The following is an 18,136-nucleotide window of genomic DNA, read 5'->3' on the forward strand; positions in this document are numbered from 1 at the left end:
CGTGGCGATCACAGCCACTTGTCTCCATACCAATCTCTGCCATCTGAGATTGTCGCTGTTTGCATAACCAAGCCAAGGGATAGACCATGAAAACCACGCTGCAGCGAGCAAGATATGATATTGGTCTCATCAGTCGATCTTCAGTCTTTTGATTTGATGCTGCTCATTTGATGCGGGTGATTCAGGCTCGACAAATGACCACATTGTAGGATTGGCGATGATTGTCATCGACCAAACCCAACTTTTCTTGGTAGGTTTGCCAGTAATGCATCAACTAGTGACACGGTAGGTCTCGGCCCAGGTCCTGGCCTTGTCCAAGACACTCAAATCTTCTGGGTTGGACCCAATCGAGCTCTTCAGGGCCTCGAGCTTGTCGTTAAAGACATCATACTCGTTCCGACTCATCTGTCCTGACGATATGAGGCTGCGCAGAAACACCCATACCGTCTCGTTGGACCACCGTAGGGACGTGGCCAGCTGTATCACATCCGTGAAGATATCTGAGCAATGCTCTCGCAGAGCAGAGTCCCGGACAACAAGGAGGAAGAAGAGAAATGTCCAGCCGGAGATATCAGTGTGGTGAGCAGTACACCACTGCTTGGCCAGCTCGAGAATGCGTTTCTCTTCAGCCTGGAAATCATGCTGGGATCGATAGGCAGTGTCCGACATGATATCCATGAGAAGCCGTGCATGGCACCAAGAATAGTAATTGCGCGGGTGTCTCTGGGCAGAGACAAAGACCACATTGACAAAGTCTGCTGGGACATCAATGAGAGACATGCAAGATGCCCTCGCCGTTTGGAGGAGCCATCGACGGTGAGACCAGAGGGTCGGTGATTTGGAGTGCCGATGCAAGGGGCTGGTGAGGAAGCTATCCGTGAAACACTTTTCTCTCTGGACGAGATCCAGCAACGGTGCACCAAGCTCAAATTGCTGCTGAAGAAGCCTCTTGCGAGTGTTGGCGGCAGTGAGATACTCGGGATCCATGAGCAAGATGACTGCCGTAGCTGCAGATATATCATCGACTTGCGCTGAAGCATGGTCCGCCTGATACTGCATGAGCAACTGCCGGGCTACCAGAAATGCCTGGACAAGGGACAACTTTGAGACTCCTACGGCATTCTCGTCTTTCAGGAGGTGTACCCCGGGCGGGAGAGGATGGCTCCGTCCAAGTATCTCGATCTCTAGCAGAGTGTCGCCTTTGACGGTCAGGGCACTTGCTATGGCCTGGTAAGCCTCGTTCGGGTCGCTCTGCCTCAAAGAAGCAAGAAGCTCCTTTTCGAGTGCCCTGGACATGGCAAAAATGGCATTGTCCCCTCGATAATGCCTGTGAGCTCTGGCCGGATCCGTGGCTGAAGGTTGGACTCTGCTTTCGAGGGAGCGAGGGCAATGGAGCCCCACTAAAACAGCTGGAGATGTATGTGTAAGTGGGCCACCACAACCACAACGCCTGAGGCAGCGAACAGTGAGTGATGCAACAGCTGGCAGCTCTCCATTTGGCGGGGCCACATTCAATCCTCGAGTTCCCGATGCATTGCACAGCTTCAAAGCTCTACATAAACCCAACGATAGAGGACCTTACCGATTGTGGCTGCTCAAAGAGGGAACGATGCCTTCTCTCCTGGTCCTGATCTTCGTCGTCGAGCTGGCTGTCCAGCTCATCAACACCATCGGCGCAACCACCATCAACAACCTCGTGCGTGACCATTTCAACTGAACCGGTGTTCCTGATAGATGCCTTGGCTAACGCATTTTTTTTGTTGCCCTGCAGCTCTGGAGCCTCGTTACCTCTGTGCCGACAGACCTCTCTCGAGAGTACTCGGCCCAGCGCAAGCTGCAGCAAGAGTTCCTCAAAGTCCGGCGCGACCTCAACGCCACGAGCAGCCAGGATGAGTTTGCCAAGTGGGCGAAGCTGCGGCGCCAGCACGACAAGCTGCTGAGCGAACTGGAGAAGAAGAGTACGAGAAGCGTTGCCTGGAGGGGGAAAAATGCTTCTTGATGCAGTGCGCTGACCCAGACATGGCGTTCTGCAGAATCCTCTCTCGACGGCACGCGAGCCAAGTTCGACCGTTACTTGACGACGATCCGCCTCATCCTCACCCGTGGCATGCAGTACTTCCTACCCTTCTGGTATGCGAAAGAGCCCATGTTCTGGCTGCCCCACGGGTGGTTCCCGTACTACGCAGAATGGCTCCTGTCGTTTCCCAGAGCGCCCATGGGCAGCGTGAGCATCACGTCGTGGCAGGTGGCCTGCACGGGAGCCCTCTCCATCATAACCGACACCATCATGGCCGTGATCGGCCTGGTCTGGGGAGCCAAGCAGCCACAGGCCACACCTGTGTCGGCAAAGGGAGGCAAGGCCAAGGAAGGGGCACAGTCGGAAAAGAAGGAGCTGTAGACATCAGGCCTGTGTTTGCATTGCATGATAAGGCGCATAGATTACGATACGAAATTCAACTAAAATAAACACATGTCTCTCATCCATTTGACGCAAAGTCCTTCATGGCTTGCGCTGGGACACTGCAACACTACGTGAGATGACTCTTGGCAGAGTACTTGGGCTCCTTATAGGCAACTTTTTGACTCTGACGACCATTGGTCCTGGAAAGGAGATCGCTAAAGCTTCGAAAGTGCCAACTGACTGCTGGTGGATGAGGCAGGCTTCCTCCAGCAAACACCGGCAAGACCTACCGTAGGCTGCATTTCAATAACGAGATTGTCTTGAGCGAAATCAAGCGCAAGATGGCAGCAGATGTATGTAGGCAAGGGTATCTTGCGAGATAGGCTCGTTCATACAAGCGTAGACGGTCTCAAGCAGAGGCAAGAGAATGCGAGTTTGGATTGTGAAAAGGTTCAAAAAAAATTTGAGGACCAGAAGGTCAAGGTCCTTTAAAACACAAACGACCAGGGCCTAAATTTAGCGCGTGGGACCCCTGGCAGTGATAGGTGGGTCACCGGGTCACCACCTGCACCGCTCAAGCTACCCTCTACCTTAGGTACGTAACTGCAGCCACGTCTCTTTGTTCATCAGCCTTGCCATCGCGACTGTCAGCAATGCCTTCTCGATCCTCACCGAAAACATAACGCACTCGATCACGAGAGGCATAAGAAAGGAACGGGAGACACCTGCTTCCCAAGCTCTGAAGCCAAAGAACATCCGTATAGCCTGCACCTTGCGGCCCGGAGTCTATCAACATGGCCATCTCCTGGGGGACGTAAGTGGACTCTTCGTACTCTCTCTTATACGACACAGCTAGACAGACACCCGGCCTGCCAGAACCTCCCTCCCTGACTGCTTTCACAGTATCAAGTCCCTCACCCTCTTCTTCGGGCCCATCCTCGTGCCCAAGGCCATAAGCTACTACCGCAGCGTCCGCTCCGCCCCGGGCCGCCACGGCCTCGCCGTCCGCCCGTGCCCGGAGCCCACCCGCCGCGCGATCCTGCTCCTCGCCCTCTGCGCCGCCATCCTGCTCGTGCGCTCCCTGCCCGTCTTCGCCCCCGAGAACGTCTTCGTCGCCACGCAGTCCCGCCTCCAGGCCCCGACGGACGTGCTGTTCAACCGGCTGTCGGCCCTCCGCGCCGCGTCCGCCGGCTCCCCCGACGTCGGCGGCGCCGCGGCCCTCACCCCCGCGGACGAGGCCCTGCGCGCCCGCTTCGTCAACCTCGAGTCCCGCCTGCTCTACGCCCAGTTTGGCCCGGACCCCCTGTCCACCTGCCCCTTCTGCTCCTCGGACGACCCGAGGTCCTACCTGTACTACGCCGCGCCCGCCCTCGTGGCCCCCCACCTCGTCAACCTCGCCGTCCTGGCCCTGGCCACCGCGGCCTCCCCCGCCATCTTCGGCCGCGACGCCCGCTCCCACGGTGCCCCTACTCCCTCCGCCTCCGGGTGGCGCTCGACCGCCACCCTCGCCGCCTGCGCCCTCGCCGCCGCCGACATCTACCTCGTCTCCAGCTACTCGCACCAGCTCAACGCGCGCGCCCTGCGCCTCGCCGACGTCGACTTCTTCTTCTGGCGCGCCCGCGCGCGGCGCCTGCTCGCCCTCGCCGCCCTCGACGCCCTGGCGGCCGCCCTGCTCTGGCTCACGGCCACGAACCGCGCCTTCGCGTCCCCCCCCACGCCCGCCGCCCGGCTCGAGTCGGTCTCGCGCGCCCTCGCCGTCGCCAAGTCGCGCCTCAGCGCCGCGGGCATCGTCAAGAACACGGCCGCGCGCGACGAGGACCTGCGCGGCCGGTCGCAGGCCTACTGGGCCCACGAGGGGCGCCTCATGCGCGAGGTCATGGAGGAGCGCGAGGTCGTCGAGGGCGTCAACGACGCGCTGGCCAACCGCATCGACATCGGCACCATCACCCGCGACGCCGAGGCCTATGCCGCGAGCGTGATTGAGCCGCTGCAGCCGCCGGTGGGTTGAGGTGAGATTGAAAATGAGAGAAGAGGGTTTCCAATTTGTGCATAAGCAGCGTCGAACGCTATCCCTTCTAGCTTGGAAAATAGGTCATGCCAGCCAAGTCGGAGCGAGCATATTTATGATCATGAAATGAAATGTGTTGCCACGTCCCGGAATCAGATTGTGAAAATACAAGAAGGGTGAAATACATGCAATCTATTCGTAGCCAACGGTACGTGATTTCACTATGCCATCTTCCAGGACATACACGCGTTGCCTTTCTGTCCCGTGAGCTGCAGAAGAATATTACGGTTCAAATGGCCAAAACCCACAGGTCAAAGCAAGTTCTGGTCTTCTCTTTCTTTCTTGATCTCTAACCAACCCCGTCCAGATGTGGGAACAATTATTGTACCTAGAGTGATCTTCCCTGTCGTCCGCTCTCTCTTCCATCTTTCTCATACAGCGCCGCCACCCGCAGGCAGTCAGTCGAGGCAGATCTGCTCGTTCAAACCAGGTCTCCTGTTTTCCACTCCTCATGCCAACATGGGCTTCTTCCCCATCCATCCCTCTCTACAATGAGAGGAAAGCCAGTTCCTTCAACCCCTCGTATCCGGCCTCCCCCCGCCCGCGCCTCCCCCGGGCGGCGGCGGGCCCATAGCGAGGCTCGCGTCGCTGCCCTTGCGCGACGCCGCGGCCGCCGTCTCGGCAGCCGCCTCCTCGACGCTGCGCTCGAGGAACCCGGCCCACAGGTCCGACAGCGACTCCTTGGTCGACGACGTGGGCGTCGGCTCCGAGAAGAACTCGGTGTTGAGCGAGGGCGTGCTCGGCGTGCGGTGGAAGGGCGACGAGGGCAGGCGCAGGGAGCTGTGGCTCGCCGTGCCGGGCCGCGCGAGCCCGGCCTGCTCCTTCTGCTCCTCGGTCCAGTTGAGCATGCCGGCGATGACCTGCAGGACCTGGAACTTCTTCGGGTCCGACCTGTCGAGGCCCAGGAACTGGAGGAAGAGGTTTGTAACAACGGCTCTGAGTTTGAAGTTAGCATAAGCATGGCAGCAGATAGTGACTCGTTCAAAGGTCGCGGCATACCTGTCGACGTTCTCCTCTGGCCTGTTCTTCTTGATGTACTTGAGCGCCTTGGTGAGGTGGTCGTTGAGCACAATGGCCTCGTGCCGCAGCTTGCCAATGAGCAGGTTCTTCTCCTTGACCTCCTTCTCGAACGGCGCCGTGCGCTCCAGCTCCTTGACCAGCGCGTCCTTGGCCGACTCGGCCTCGGCGGCCTTGGAGTCTGCCTCTTGCACCCGCTTCTTCATGGCCTCGAGCTGCTCCTCGGACGACTCGACCATCTCGCGCAGCTCCTTCTTGCGCGCGTCTTGGATGTCCTGCAAGGCCCGTTGCAGGCCGTCAATGGCCTGGGACTGTGTGTCGCGCTCCGACGCCGCACGCTCAAATGCCTCCCGCGCCGAGGCGAGCTGCTCCTCGAGGTCGCCGACCTTATCCTGCAGACTCTCTCTTACGGACCGCTCCTCCATGGCGATGACCTCCCACTCGCCCATGGCGTTGCTCGTCGACTCGAGCTCGTTCTTGAGGTGCTGCATCTGGCGGACCATGTCGTCGCGCTCCTTGACCCAGTTCTGCTGCGACAGGTTGCTCCGGCTGCGCAGCGTCGTCAGCTCCCCGTTGGACTCGCGCAGCTCCTCCTTGAGCCTCGAGATGTCGGCCTCGTACGCCTGCGAGCCCTTGGCCAGCTCCTCGTTCTGCGACTCGAGCTCGTCGATGCGGTCCTTGGCCTCCTCCAGCTCCTGCCGGTCCCGTTTTAGCCGCTCGCCCAGCGTCTCTCTGATCTCCTTGACGCGGCCGAGCAGGTTCTGGTACTGCTCCTCGGCCTGCTCCTTGGCGGCCTCGCTCTCCTCGAGGTCCGACTTGAGCTGCGTCGTCTCGGCATTGTGCTTCTCCTGTATCGACTCGAGCTGTTTCCGCAGCTGCTCCACCTCGGACCGCAGCGCCTCTCTCTCCTGGGACATGGCCTCCAGCTTGGCGCTCGTGTCGGAAGACGAGCTCGAGGACTTTACCGGTTCGCCATTCGCCGCTCCCTTGGAGGCATGACCGTTTGAATTGGCGTCGTCCTTGGCAGGGCTCTCTGGTTTTGAGGCTGCTGCTTCTTCCTCTTTCGGACCGTCCTGTAGCACATGTGTCAGTATTCAGCACGGATTGTCTCGGTACAGTCCAGCGATGTTCGAGATAGGGAACAGCCATACTGTGACCGGTGTCTCTGGAACGTCAGACTGCTCCTCAGTCTCGGCTTGCGCGGTCGTTGTCGTTGTCGTCGTGTCCTTGTCTGTCTCTACCGCCTTTGGCTTGTTGCCCTTCTTCTTTTTGTTGTTCTTCTTCTTTGACCCTGTATATAGAGAGAGGTGAAGGAGAGCTATGCGTCAGCACAGGCCATCGTTACCGACGCTCGGGGCAAAGTGCCATATGCAGTGGGGGTCTACAAGCAGACAAATGGGAAGGGGTCCCGGGGTACGAAACTCACCTTGCGATGCGGACTGCGCCACGTCGGCGGGCGCCCCAGAAGACATGATCAATTGGGGGTTTGCGAGTGTGGCAGGGCTATTGAGCGATATGCATCAGGAAAGAGGAGGCAGAGGGAGACGCTGTCCTGTGTCCCAAAAGGTGTTGCTATTCAGACAAGAGAAAAGAAGCCCACCCCCCACGATGTTTACATGTGTCAACCACGAAACGGACGGCAGAGGAATTGTGTGGTGTCGAGAAGTCCGGCCGCCCACCTTTGATTCAATGTTGCGTCTGCAGCTGCCAGTAAACTCGAGGTCGGGTGCTACTTGCTAGCGACTTCAGGCTTACGTGGTGGGTGTGCTAGCGAGCCTGGGCGCTGGAAGCGGGTCGGTAGTTGGCAGTTGTTGGCCACCTTTTTTTCTTTTCCAGGTGGAATCTGTCCAGTCCTCTTGTCATACCTCGGGAGGGATGATGAAAATGCCAATGCTTTTCAGCTCTTGTCTATGTGGGTTCATCAAGGGATCAGTTATTTGGAATATCACTAATAATCATGCAAAGCATCATTCTTAACTCAAGAGATCCAAGTGCAGGTCTACAGAAGGCCTTCAGGGCTGCTAAGGTACATGTACATGTACGGAGTAGCTAATTAGCACTGCGATAAGAGGCTTATCGACCAGCACCAGCGTCGCAAATATCAATCGAATTTTCGACCTGCCCGTTTTCTTCCTTTTCCCTCTCTTTCTTCTTCATACATATTACCCTTCGCCATTAGAAGCGGGACAGGCCAGAAACACCAGGTTTCACTTGCTCAAGATGGTTTGTTTCGTAATTTAGACGAAGCAGAAAGAGCTCACGCACTTTATAATCCCGACGTTGGCCCTGTGTTTTCACGCTCTGCTTGAATTCAAAACCTCCAACGGGCACGTTGGGTTCGCTATGTGCACACATTCCCTCACATCAATGTCTTTGGTTGGGGAGAGGACTGTATCAGCCTTGCTTTTGACTTGCGTCTAACCATGATACTTTGACTGCAAGACCCTCTTCTCGTTACAAAGAGAACCCTTTACGAAACGCCAATCAATGAAATAAGACAAAACACTTTGTAGACGGCCAATTGCACCTCATGCCTTGACCTTCTTCCCCTTGGCGCCCTTCTTGGCCTTCGCCGCTGGCTTGGCCTTGGTCTTGGGCGCCGCGGCTACTGCCTCCTCCTCCTCCTCCTCATCCTTCTGAGCCTCCTCGGCAGCCGGCGGCGCCTCGATCGCCTCGGGCGCCTCCGTAGCATCGCCGTTCTCCAGCGCCGCCGCCGGGGCCGGAGTGTCCTTGACAGCCTCGGCCGCGGCCTTGAGCTGCGGCGCCTCGTACTCGTAGCCCAGCGCCTTGAGCTTGTCGGCCCTCGACGCCCGCCTCTTGGCCTCCTTGTCGATCTTCTTGCCCCACGCCGTCTCTGTCTGCGCCTGCTCGAGCTGCCGGCCGGCCATCTTGTTCCACGGCACCTTCTTGAACCGCCGGTTGGCGCCCTTGAAGAGCGACTCGTGCACCTGGCCGGGGGCCACGACCTTGCACTTGAGCAGGTGGCCGAAGAGCAGGTAGTTGTCCATCGTCTTGGCCACGATGTCGGCCGTGCTGGCCTCGGCGAACTCGACAAAGGCGTAGTGCCGCGAGGCGCCCGTCTTCTTGTTGCGCGACAGCCGCAGGCGCGTGATCTCGCCAAACTGCGACAGGTACGCGCGCATCTCGTGCTCGTAGAAGCCGTGCGGTATCCTCGAGATGTACACCACGCCGGACTCCTCCTTGTCTCCGCCCGCGTGCTTGAGCAGGGCGCCCTTCTTCACCTTGTCCTTGACCTCGGGGATCCGGCCGACGTCCTGGCCCGGTGAGAAGCCCTCGTCCTCTGCGTCGTCGCTGTCGCTGTCGTCGTCGAGCACGCGGGCCAGGGCCTTGGTCTGCTCGTCCTCCTCTTCCTCCTGGTCCTCGGTCTTGTCGGCGGGTGCGGCGGCCTTCTTGGCGGAGGACTTCTTGACCTCCTTCTTAGTGGAAGTAGTAGAACCGTTCACGGCCTTCTTGCTCGTGGCCTTGTCTGATACCGACTTTTGCTTCTTGGCTGCTACGGGAGAGGCCTGCTCGGGGGCTGTATTCCAGTGTCAATGGCTTTGCGTCTGTGAAGGAACTCATAAATGTCGCTTCTGACATACCTTTCCTCTTTCCAGCAGCGACCGCCTTGGTCTTCTTCTGGGCAGCATCTTCCTGCTCCTCCTTCTTGGCCGGGACTGCTTGTTGGAGGAACAATTAGCGTGAATTTGGATAAGGCTTTGAATTTTCCAAGACAACCGTACCTTGTGCCTTCTTTTTGCGAAGTTCTGGTGCCATTGTTGCGAATTCTGTCGAGGACTCACTAGGTATGCTTGCAAGAATCTCTAGCACACCAGCAATCCTGTGGTGGGGATGTGCACCTTGAACGATAAAAAAAATTCGGGATTCTGCCCGCCTCTGACAAGGCGGTCAAGATTTAACCTAGCAGAGTGACCATCCCCCAACCACCTGTGAAGACCCCTAGAATAGCATATCCAAACACGGAGTGTGAGCCCTCGTCGAACTATCTGGGGCACCCGCCTACACCAATTTCTAGCCGAATCAACAGGGAAAAATGAATCAAGAACATTTCCACAATGGTACGTGCGAGTTTCCCTTCTGAAGAACAGAAACACCAAAACAAGGGAAAGAATAAAAAAAAAAAAAAAAAGCAGAAAGGCAAAAAGAACGTACAACACCAGGCATTCGCTGGTCGTCACCGACCCAACTACTACTCCGGCGATCAGCAGCTTATCTATGGGAGAGCGGACGGGATCCCGAGTTCTCTACTGTCTATGGTCGTACGTGACAGATGATCCAGTCGAATCACTTTATAGTGCCTGTGTCTGTGAAATACTCCATGGTCAAGACTGCTGCGATCCATACATCATGTTGTGAATGCCCTCATTGACAAGTGAAATTCTCTCCCATGAAACGCTGGGAACTCATAAAATCAAGGCTCGATTCTCATATCCGGGATATCATCAATACAAGTGCATCCGTCCCACCTTCATTCGGTCGTCGTGTCGTCCCAGGGGGTATCCTCCTCAACGCCTCATATGTCATCGTGTGCTCGGGGAAACATCCCGTCAACCCATCAGCGAAGATATCCCATCTCTTGCCAAAACCGTGTGACCTCGGCAGCCCGCCGACCCGTAAAAAGCAGCCTCCTTTTCCAGTCGTAGTAAAAGCCCATACCCGTGACGAGGCTCATTCATCCCCATCCCCCTCCCGGTCCTCGACCAAGATCACCACCGTCAGCGTAGCAGCGTACGCCTCGCGGATCGCACACGCAGCACTGTACAAAAAAAAAAACCATTAGCGTCCAGGGCTCAACCTCTCACCCCCTCTCCCAGATCTCCGAGCCATCAGGGGGTGTTCTGTTCAAGACAAAATTTCACAGAAGAGGAAGCAGAAAGAAAAAGAAAAAAACTCACCAGGTCCGCCCAACATCCGCCACGACCGCACTCAGCCCCCAGTGCGCACACCACGCCCGCGCCAGCACCTCGTTGTCGGGGACCCCAAACGCCTCGACGACGAGCACCTTCTCGTCGTCCCCGCCCTTGCTGACGACGGGCGGCGGCCGGCTACTCCCACGGCGCGCTGCCGGCGGCGGCGACAGCCGATCCGCGCTACTGCCGCTGCCGCCGCTACTGCCGTTGTTGCTCGCCAGCGCGCCCGGCACCCCCCACTCCCGCACGTCGACGACCTCGTCCGCCCGCACGGTGGCGTACGTGTAGTCGAAGAACAAGGGGTGCGGCCCCGCGCGGCACGGCCAGGCGCACACAAACTCGACGTCGTACGCGAGCCGCAGCGGCCAGCTGACCCCGTCGATGGCGAACTGCACCGACGCGTCGCACCACGCGGGGCCCGGCTCCGACGCCCTGTCCGGCGCGGGCCGCAGGGACAGCATCTCGATGCGCACCGTGTCGACGGGGTCCTCGTGGCGGCGGCGGTGGTGGCGGTGGCGGTCGCCGGCGGCAGCCAGGTCGTCGTCGGCGACGAGCGCGTACTCCTTCACGGGGAAGACCTGCGTCGGCGGGCCGAGGGGGTCCGACCGCTCGGCCATCGACTTGACGTCCTCGGCCGACATGGCCGACTGCCGCGGCCGGCGGGAGCGGATGCGCGCGATCTGCGAGCGGGACAGGTCGACCGTCGGCCGCGCGGGCCCCACCCAGCCCCCGACCTCGCGGCACGTCGGCGCGAGGACCTTGCCGACGACCGACGCCGACGTCCAGTACGTGTAGCTGTTGCGGTGCTGGAACCCGCAGTGCGGGTGCAGGTGCGTCAGCAGCGCGAGGTCGTCGGTCGCGGGGTCCGGGTCGACGTCGATGAGCGAGTTCATCATGACGAAGGGGAACGTGGGGCCCGGCATGACGAGCCCGCTGAAGAAGGCCATGGCGTGCGAGCTGATGGCGTCGAGGCTCGAGTCCGCGTCGCGCTGCTTGAGCGCCGCGACCGTGGCCGCGAGGTTGGGCCACTTCATGATCTGCGCGAAGCGCTTGAGCATCTTGACCTGCCTCCGCCGGAGCTTGAGGCGGAGGCGGACCTGGTCGGCCGTCTTGCCAAAGGCCTCGACGCGCACAAAGTCGCGCCACCTGCGCGAGAGGGCCAGCCCCCACTGTATGGTGGGCGGCAGCGCCTGCAGCAGCTTCTCCTTGGCCCAGTCGCCGTGCTGCTTCGAGTTGATGCGCAGGTCCAGCTCGAGCGTCAGCAGCAGCTGGTGGAAGAACTTGACATACTGTTGGTGGTTCGTATGGCCCGTGTCAAAGATGAAGCGCGTGACGATCTGGTTGCGCGGGTTGGTAAAATCGATCCAGTCTGGCCGCGACAGCACCATGATCAAGTCCGTGATCTGCTTGTCTAGTGTCTTGTGCGGGTTGAGGAACTTGTCCGGGTCCTTGAGAAGCTTGCGGTACAGGTTCCTGTACATCAGCTCCTCATCATCGTCCTCGAGTCCTCTCTCGAGATCCTTCAGCCTCTGGAAGATCTGCGCCAAGTCTACCTCCCTCGGCGCAACGCCCGAATCTCGCAGCGCGATCGATGGGGGCACCACACTCCCCATGGCCGCCCATCGATTCAGCGTCACGGTTCCCGGGCGATCCCCAAACCAGAAAGCATAACTCGGCTGCTCGAGCGTCTCCCACGGGTGCTCCGGTCGGTGGCCTTTACCCGATGCGCCACCGAGCTTAAGGGTCATAAGCTGGGTCATGGCTTCGTGAGAATCAGCCGCGTCCGTGGCTTCGCCTTCCTCGTCTCCATCATCTCGTCGATGCCCGGGACCGGCCGTCTTTGCGAAAAGTGCGTAATAGTGGTCCGAGGCATGCGGGATAGGCCGTTTGTGACCGCGGTGCACGGGCACGCCGCGCGAGATGAGCTCCATGGCCTGGCCGAGGGTGAGCTCCTCGTCGCTGTTGATGCCCAAGGGCGGCCACTCGGTCAGCGGAACGTGTTGTTCGTAGGACCGGCTGTGACCGTTGGCTGTGTCGAGGCCCTTGCCTTTGACCGTCTCCGACTTGGGTCGCCGGGGCCGGCGCCTGGAGCTGGTAACCTCTGCAGGCGGCGAGGATGTCCGCCTGCGATCCCTCCTAGATGGTGATCCATTGCTGCCTCCGTTTACCCTCCCAGGCCTGTCTCTGCCCTATTGTGCGTGTCAGTATGAGTATGGCGATTTTTATCGGAGCAAGCGCATATAAGAATAGCCTACTGATTTCGTGAGCTTCCGGCTCAGGGTTCCACCCCGAAATAACCCCCAGAAGCCCGTCTTCTCTTTCTCTTTCTCTTCGCTCATTATTGCGGTGGTATCGTTTTCATTGAATGTCATAAAATCATATCCTGTCGTACTCCCTCTGTGTTGTTGGCCCCCCGAAACTCGGAGGAACAGGCCAGCTCGGCGCACAGGGATAAATGATAAGGGTTGAAAGCGCTGCAGGCGGCTAGGCAGGCGAGAAAGAAAATAAATCTGGTCAACGCGACTTGACGCGAACCCTGAAATGCGATATGCCGTTATTCTGCTCCTGCATAACTAGATGCGACGTTTTGGTCCGGAGTCTGGCGGGAGTGGTGTGGCAGCGGCGATCCATGGATGGCTGAGTGCCGGCGTCCGCGTCATGAGGTGTCGGGCAGCACCGCCAGCGCTCATGAGCTGACGTAGCTGTAGCTGGGGCTGGAGAAATGCAAGGAGGCGATACAATAGGTTATAGTAGGAAAATGGGCTGCCTCTCAGAGTTTTGGCAATATGCAGTGTCTTTTCTTCTGCAGCGCCCTACCTAAGGGAGGGTTGGTATGCTTTAGGGTAAGGGGGAGAAAACTCAAGGGCGAAGTTGGAGGAGTTGCTGAGTTGCTGAGTTGCCGAGGATTGATATTTTCGGTGGTGCGTGATCGCAAGCAAGCGGTCTGCGCGGCAACGTGAGAATGAGCAAGTGTGAATCTGATTGAGGTTGGAAGCCGAGCAAATGAATAACGAACACTGCAGCAATCTGCAGGTGGCCACATGCCCAAAGCCCGCCACCACTTCAAACTCCAAGGAGCCACCACGCTGCGTTCTGCCATTGACGATTGCCAGCTCCCATCTCCCAAGTGCAAGAAGTGGTGGTGCATGCAGCCCTGACACACATGCAAAGGCCACATGAGACATGTCACACTGAAACAAATCCTTGATTGACAGCAGCCACTCACCCCATGCCGGGGGAGCTGTCCGAGGCTTCCTTTAGGCATGAATAGAACCCCGAGTAATCGATTGGCTACCTGGTCCAGACACCTATAAATCGAGAATTAAGCCATCCAGATTCATTGTAAGCACTTTGTCTTTAAGAAATGCACCTTCGGCCCATTCTGGTAGACTCGACATCATGAACAGTACTGGGTACAAACTGCAGATTCAATTCTTTTATGTTTCTTTTGTTAATTTTCCTCGCCATGCTATGCCTGGTTCTTCACAATCCTACCCCACGAAAGCAGGTGAACAACAATTTACAAAAGCCTCCTGTAGCGCACTCGGAAGGCATAGCCGTGTAATCCAATGCAGTCTAGATATTCACACCACCTGACACATGAACAAGCCAAAAGGGTAGACTCTGGCCCTTGACAGACAGAGTCTCGATGACCCTTAAGCTTCATCCGCTTCCCTCGTAGTTTTACAGTTCGTCGACAAAAGGCAGTGCCGAGGTCTCGTTGAACCCAGCTCCCTTGTTGGCCTCGTCCCACTTCTCAAACGCCGATTTGTACTGTATCATCAAGACGTTAGCAAAGAGGTTCGCCTCATCGTGGACAGTCTGCTACCCAGCGAGTATGTACTTACAGCAAAGACAAAGTTCAGAATCAGGGCCACCATCAACGCCACGCTGATCACCAGCGGGCCAAACATGTTGTCAAAGTCCTTGCCGCTGCGGCCGACGATCATCTGCCTCCTAGTCTGCATCATGTAGTAGCCCCAGAGACCGGCAAAGACGGCAATCACAATGTAGGCGATGCCCATCATCTCGGCCAGGAAGTTCTCGCCCGCCGCCGTGTAGAGCGCGACGGCCAGGCCGCCCAGCAGGATGCAGATGTGCTGCCACTTGAGGAACGTGCGCTCGTTCGCCAGCCACACCTTGGGCTCGATCTGCAGCGGGCCAGTGTTCTTGATCCATTCCGTCGGCTCTTCGACGCCCTCCGGCAGCGGCTGGCTCTGGGCGCGCTTCCACTTGGAGTACCTCGTGAGAGAGAAGGAGGGCAACACTGACGAGGTTGCGCCGTAGTTCTGGGAAGACTCTTCTGCCACCGTCGTCTCGTCGTCGACGGCCTGGGAATACCTCCTCACGCTTTCCGGTGTAGGCTTGGCGGCGTCTTCGGCGGCGCGCTCTGCGAGGTACGACTTGGCGATGGGCGAGCTCTTGGACGGTTTGAATGACCCGGCCTTGGCCAACAAGCTACTCACACCCACAGCCAATTCATCAGTAGCCCTCTGGGATCTCCTCTTCTCTTCCTCTTCAAAGGCAACCTGAGGGTCTTTACGGATATCCGTTTCCAGGTCGCTGAGCCAGAAAGGCAGCCGGTTGACATAGTCATCGAAGAGCACGGCAACGCCGTGCACAAATTTGGAGAAGAGAGGGCTCGGGTGCAGAAGATGAGATGCCATGAGGTCCTCGATCCAGGCCGCTCGCCTCTTGTTGCTGCCGTCCTTCAGCTTGATCTCCAAGACGGCGAAGGGGAACCTCGAGATGTCGCCGGACGCGAGGTCCTTGAAGGGATAGGTCAGGTTCCTATTATCAATATCCCTGCGGTGCCACTCGGACGGTTCACGGCAGGGACGTCGCTCGTCCAGGGTGTCCTCGCGGATGAAGGCCAAGTCAGTGTCAATGGAGATGCGAACTCGGTCGTCATTGGGCTTCTGGAACGCGCTCCGAACGTAGTTGGCGCGAAGAACGGGGTCGAGTTTCTTGTCCTGGACGAAGCTCTGGATGGCGTCCACCGTAGTCTTAAATTCGTCAACTTCCTTGGTCGTCTCGCCCTGCCTCTCCATCTTGGAGACGGTCTTCTCCATCCTGTATTCGCCATCCAGGAATTGCTTGACGTATTTCTCCTTGATGTCAAACTTGAGCTCCTCGCTCACGCCATTATCCTGGACGATCTTTCGCTCGATGTGGATGTCGGGCTTGTTAGAGAGCTGCCCGTACCATCGGAGGCGGACAGATGACCTTATTCCGGTACGTTCCACCTTATTGGTGTACAACTCGAAGTTGGAGTTATCAAAATACAACGAGGTCAGGGTAGGGTCCGTGCTAGCATCGGGCTCCTTGGCTGACGAGTCGCTGTAGACGAGGGCAGGTAGATGTCTAAGAATCATGGTCTTGACCTCTAGCAAGTTATCGGGATGGATCCAGACTGTGCAATACATTGCATTAGCATGACACGATTCATCGTCGAGTGAGCTGAGGCGGTGTCGTCAAGACTTACATTTGTAGGCAGTATACCTCTCGCCGTTGTGGGTTTCGGGCTGGCTGCCGAGGTCGACGGGGAGTGTCTCCTCGTCGTCGAGGTACTGGTGGATAGCCTCGTACATGACCGACAGCTTGCTCAGGAGCGGGGCGTAGCCCTTCTCCGAGTTGAAGGGCCGCCTGGCCAGGCTCACCTGCATCATGGGGCGGATCCGGTAGTGGCTGCCGCGCTTCCGGTCGTGCTTCTTAGCAATCTTGAGGAAGCCGGTGTAGTTGAGGTTGCTGTACTTCTTCAGCTCGCGAACCTCGTCCACGATCTGGTCGAGCTCCTTCTCGATATCCTTGAGGCGCTGGACGGTGATCTCGCTCTTCTCCTTGCCCTTGCCTGCGGCGGTGCTGCTACTGGCGGCGGCCTGGTCGGGCTGCGCGCCCTCATCGGGGGATGGGGTCAGCTCGCGCAGGCGCTCAAAGTTGGTATCGACCCGTTCTCGGAGGCTGCGGACGGTGTCCTCCTGGAACATGGCGACCTTTTCGAGCTGGGCGTTGAACAGCTCATCACAGAAGCGGTTCTCGTCCTCCTCGGTCCAGTCCGAGTCATCTTCATCGGCCTTGTCGTCACGAAGCAGCTGCTTGAGCTTGGCGTAGTCAATATACTTGTCCTTCCACGGCTGATACGTGGAGGTACGCAAAGTCTTGCCGAAGCGCATGATGGGCAGCGGGCGCTCAGCAGTGCTGGCAGTCCGTACCACGGGGGCCCGACAAGTGATGCTCGCGACAGGTACTGTGTGTTGGTCGAACTTCCTCAATTGCAATTGGCAGTGCCTACAGCGATTGAAGCAGAGGATCGACGTCACAAGCAACAGCAGGCCCTGCGCCGATGGAGGCAAGACCAAGAATCAAGGTATGGATGACGAGGGAGGTGCGAATTGAAACAGAGAAAAGATAAGAAAAGAACAAGACAGGAACAGAGGTCAAGCCACAGGTTTGAGTTGTTAGTAGCATGCCCATCTATCGTGAGCTGGAGGGTACATGAACCAGCGGCTAGTGAGGCAGACCTGGCGTTCTGCCGGCAGGCTAGCACATGCGTGGAGCTCGAAGAGGGCCCCAATCGCCCGCTAGCAGAAAAGAAAACCCCCACCTACACCTTTTGGCGCACTTGGGAGCCATTGGCCTATCACAGCCTTGTATTTGAAGCACGTGTGCTGTTGCTGCTCGAGAACTGTCAAAGAACGAGACAAGGGTCCCTCCCATTTGACCTGACATCCAGAAACCACGCGTTCCATTCAGTTATAATAACCTTACCCAGCGTGGCAGCGGATCGCGACGATGAGGCTAATAAGGATTTTCGGCCCATCGACGTCGGTACGGAGCATGTAACTAGATACCTACCAGATCTTAGGTACTACGGTCCAGGAATCTGAACACACAGTGGAGGGCTGAAACTCTAATGACGGCCAACCACAACGTCATGTGCCACCTGAGGAAACTCTGGACAAGTAGGGAGCCAGCTCTTTGCTTTTAAACGGTCGAGCAGAACCGGGAGAGAAAGAAGAAGGAAGGGAAAGCACGAGATATAGAAGAGGGAAGCAAGATGTCCCTATCGGCAGTCAAAGACCAGAGCATGACAACTCCTCGTGGCGATCACTAGAAGCCTGGACATATCAAACTCAGCAGTCGACTTCCAAGAACTTGTATGTCTTATATTGGATGAGAGTCTGTCTGCCTTGGCCCATCTCAAGCAGCTGATCCAAGGCCACCATGTCTCTGTCGAGCGCCCTTCGTCCATAGCAATCACAAGGTACAAAGTCACGAATATAAAAGCCCACATGCAAGATAGTATGCTATCCACCTAGGTATGTCTTATTTTCAAGCAAAGGCTGAAGAATACATACACGATTCGGAAACAATTCTTTTTTTTTCAAGATGACCGCGAAAATAAAAATGCACGCAGAATCGCGAAACAAGATCCGGAACCATGCAGCGTAAAAAGGACAGGACATACAAAACTGATCAAAACACACAAGGACATGGTTGCTATCTCTCTTGCTTGCTCTCTTCCCTTTCTCCGGTCTCGAAAAGCGCGCCAACTCCCAAAGACGAGGAATCTGTGCCCGGTGACAAGTGGTATCAAGCGCAAAAAAAGATGGGATACGATGGGGAAAATGCGATGAAAGGAAAAAGAAAACAAGCCTGCCTCCCTATATCTGCGCCCTGACGTGTCTAGTCATTTTCTCATTCTCCTATTTCATTCCT

At 57.4% G+C, this 18,136-nt stretch overlaps 7 protein-coding genes across 7 annotated transcripts; 2 read left to right on the plus strand and 5 right to left on the minus strand.

The window, feature by feature from the left end:
* Positions 1 to 270: 270 nt before the first annotated feature.
* E0L32_008025 (uncharacterized protein) lies at positions 271 to 1,296 on the minus strand (the record flags this gene model as incomplete). The annotated part of the gene is made up of 1 exon (XM_031142834.1): positions 271 to 1,296. The coding sequence occupies one exon, from the start codon at positions 1,294 to 1,296 to the stop codon at positions 271 to 273; it is 1,026 nt and encodes a 341-aa protein (XP_030992699.1).
* Positions 1,297 to 1,415: 119 nt separating this feature from the next.
* E0L32_008026 (uncharacterized protein) lies at positions 1,416 to 2,398 on the plus strand (the record flags this gene model as incomplete). Its single annotated transcript, XM_031142835.1, has 4 exons — positions 1,416 to 1,423; positions 1,573 to 1,696; positions 1,772 to 1,958; positions 2,034 to 2,398. The coding sequence occupies 4 exons, from the start codon at positions 1,416 to 1,418 to the stop codon at positions 2,396 to 2,398; spliced, it is 684 nt and encodes a 227-aa protein (XP_030992700.1).
* Positions 2,399 to 3,195: 797 nt separating this feature from the next.
* E0L32_008027 (uncharacterized protein) lies at positions 3,196 to 4,409 on the plus strand (the record flags this gene model as incomplete). Its single annotated transcript, XM_031142836.1, has 2 exons — positions 3,196 to 3,215; positions 3,305 to 4,409. The coding sequence occupies 2 exons, from the start codon at positions 3,196 to 3,198 to the stop codon at positions 4,407 to 4,409; spliced, it is 1,125 nt and encodes a 374-aa protein (XP_030992701.1).
* Positions 4,410 to 4,981: 572 nt separating this feature from the next.
* E0L32_008028 (uncharacterized protein) lies at positions 4,982 to 6,958 on the minus strand (the record flags this gene model as incomplete). The annotated part of the gene is made up of 4 exons (XM_031142837.1): positions 4,982 to 5,405; positions 5,469 to 6,559; positions 6,638 to 6,804; positions 6,913 to 6,958. 4 exons carry the CDS (start codon positions 6,956 to 6,958, stop codon positions 4,982 to 4,984), a joined length of 1,728 nt encoding a protein of 575 aa, XP_030992702.1.
* A 1,056-nt stretch (positions 6,959 to 8,014) lies between these two features.
* Positions 8,015 to 9,263, minus strand: E0L32_008029 (uncharacterized protein; the record flags this gene model as incomplete). The annotated part of the gene is made up of 3 exons (XM_031142838.1): positions 8,015 to 9,024; positions 9,089 to 9,166; positions 9,230 to 9,263. The coding sequence occupies 3 exons, from the start codon at positions 9,261 to 9,263 to the stop codon at positions 8,015 to 8,017; spliced, it is 1,122 nt and encodes a 373-aa protein (XP_030992703.1).
* Positions 9,264 to 10,398: 1,135 nt separating this feature from the next.
* On the minus strand, positions 10,399 to 12,756 carry E0L32_008030 (uncharacterized protein; the record flags this gene model as incomplete). Its single annotated transcript, XM_031142839.1, has 2 exons — positions 10,399 to 12,606; positions 12,673 to 12,756. The coding sequence occupies 2 exons, from the start codon at positions 12,754 to 12,756 to the stop codon at positions 10,399 to 10,401; spliced, it is 2,292 nt and encodes a 763-aa protein (XP_030992704.1).
* A 1,345-nt stretch (positions 12,757 to 14,101) lies between these two features.
* E0L32_008031 (uncharacterized protein) lies at positions 14,102 to 16,590 on the minus strand (the record flags this gene model as incomplete). The annotated part of the gene is made up of 3 exons (XM_031142840.1): positions 14,102 to 14,191; positions 14,266 to 15,830; positions 15,903 to 16,590. The coding sequence occupies 3 exons, from the start codon at positions 16,588 to 16,590 to the stop codon at positions 14,102 to 14,104; spliced, it is 2,343 nt and encodes a 780-aa protein (XP_030992705.1).
* Between the last annotated feature and the right edge of the window lie 1,546 nt (positions 16,591 to 18,136).

This window comes from Thyridium curvatum, assembly GCF_004353045.1.
Source record: "Thyridium curvatum strain D216 chromosome Unknown NODE_51_length_304177_cov_85.428264, whole genome shotgun sequence".
Taxonomy (NCBI): domain Eukaryota; kingdom Fungi; phylum Ascomycota; class Sordariomycetes; order Thyridiales; family Thyridiaceae; genus Thyridium; species Thyridium curvatum.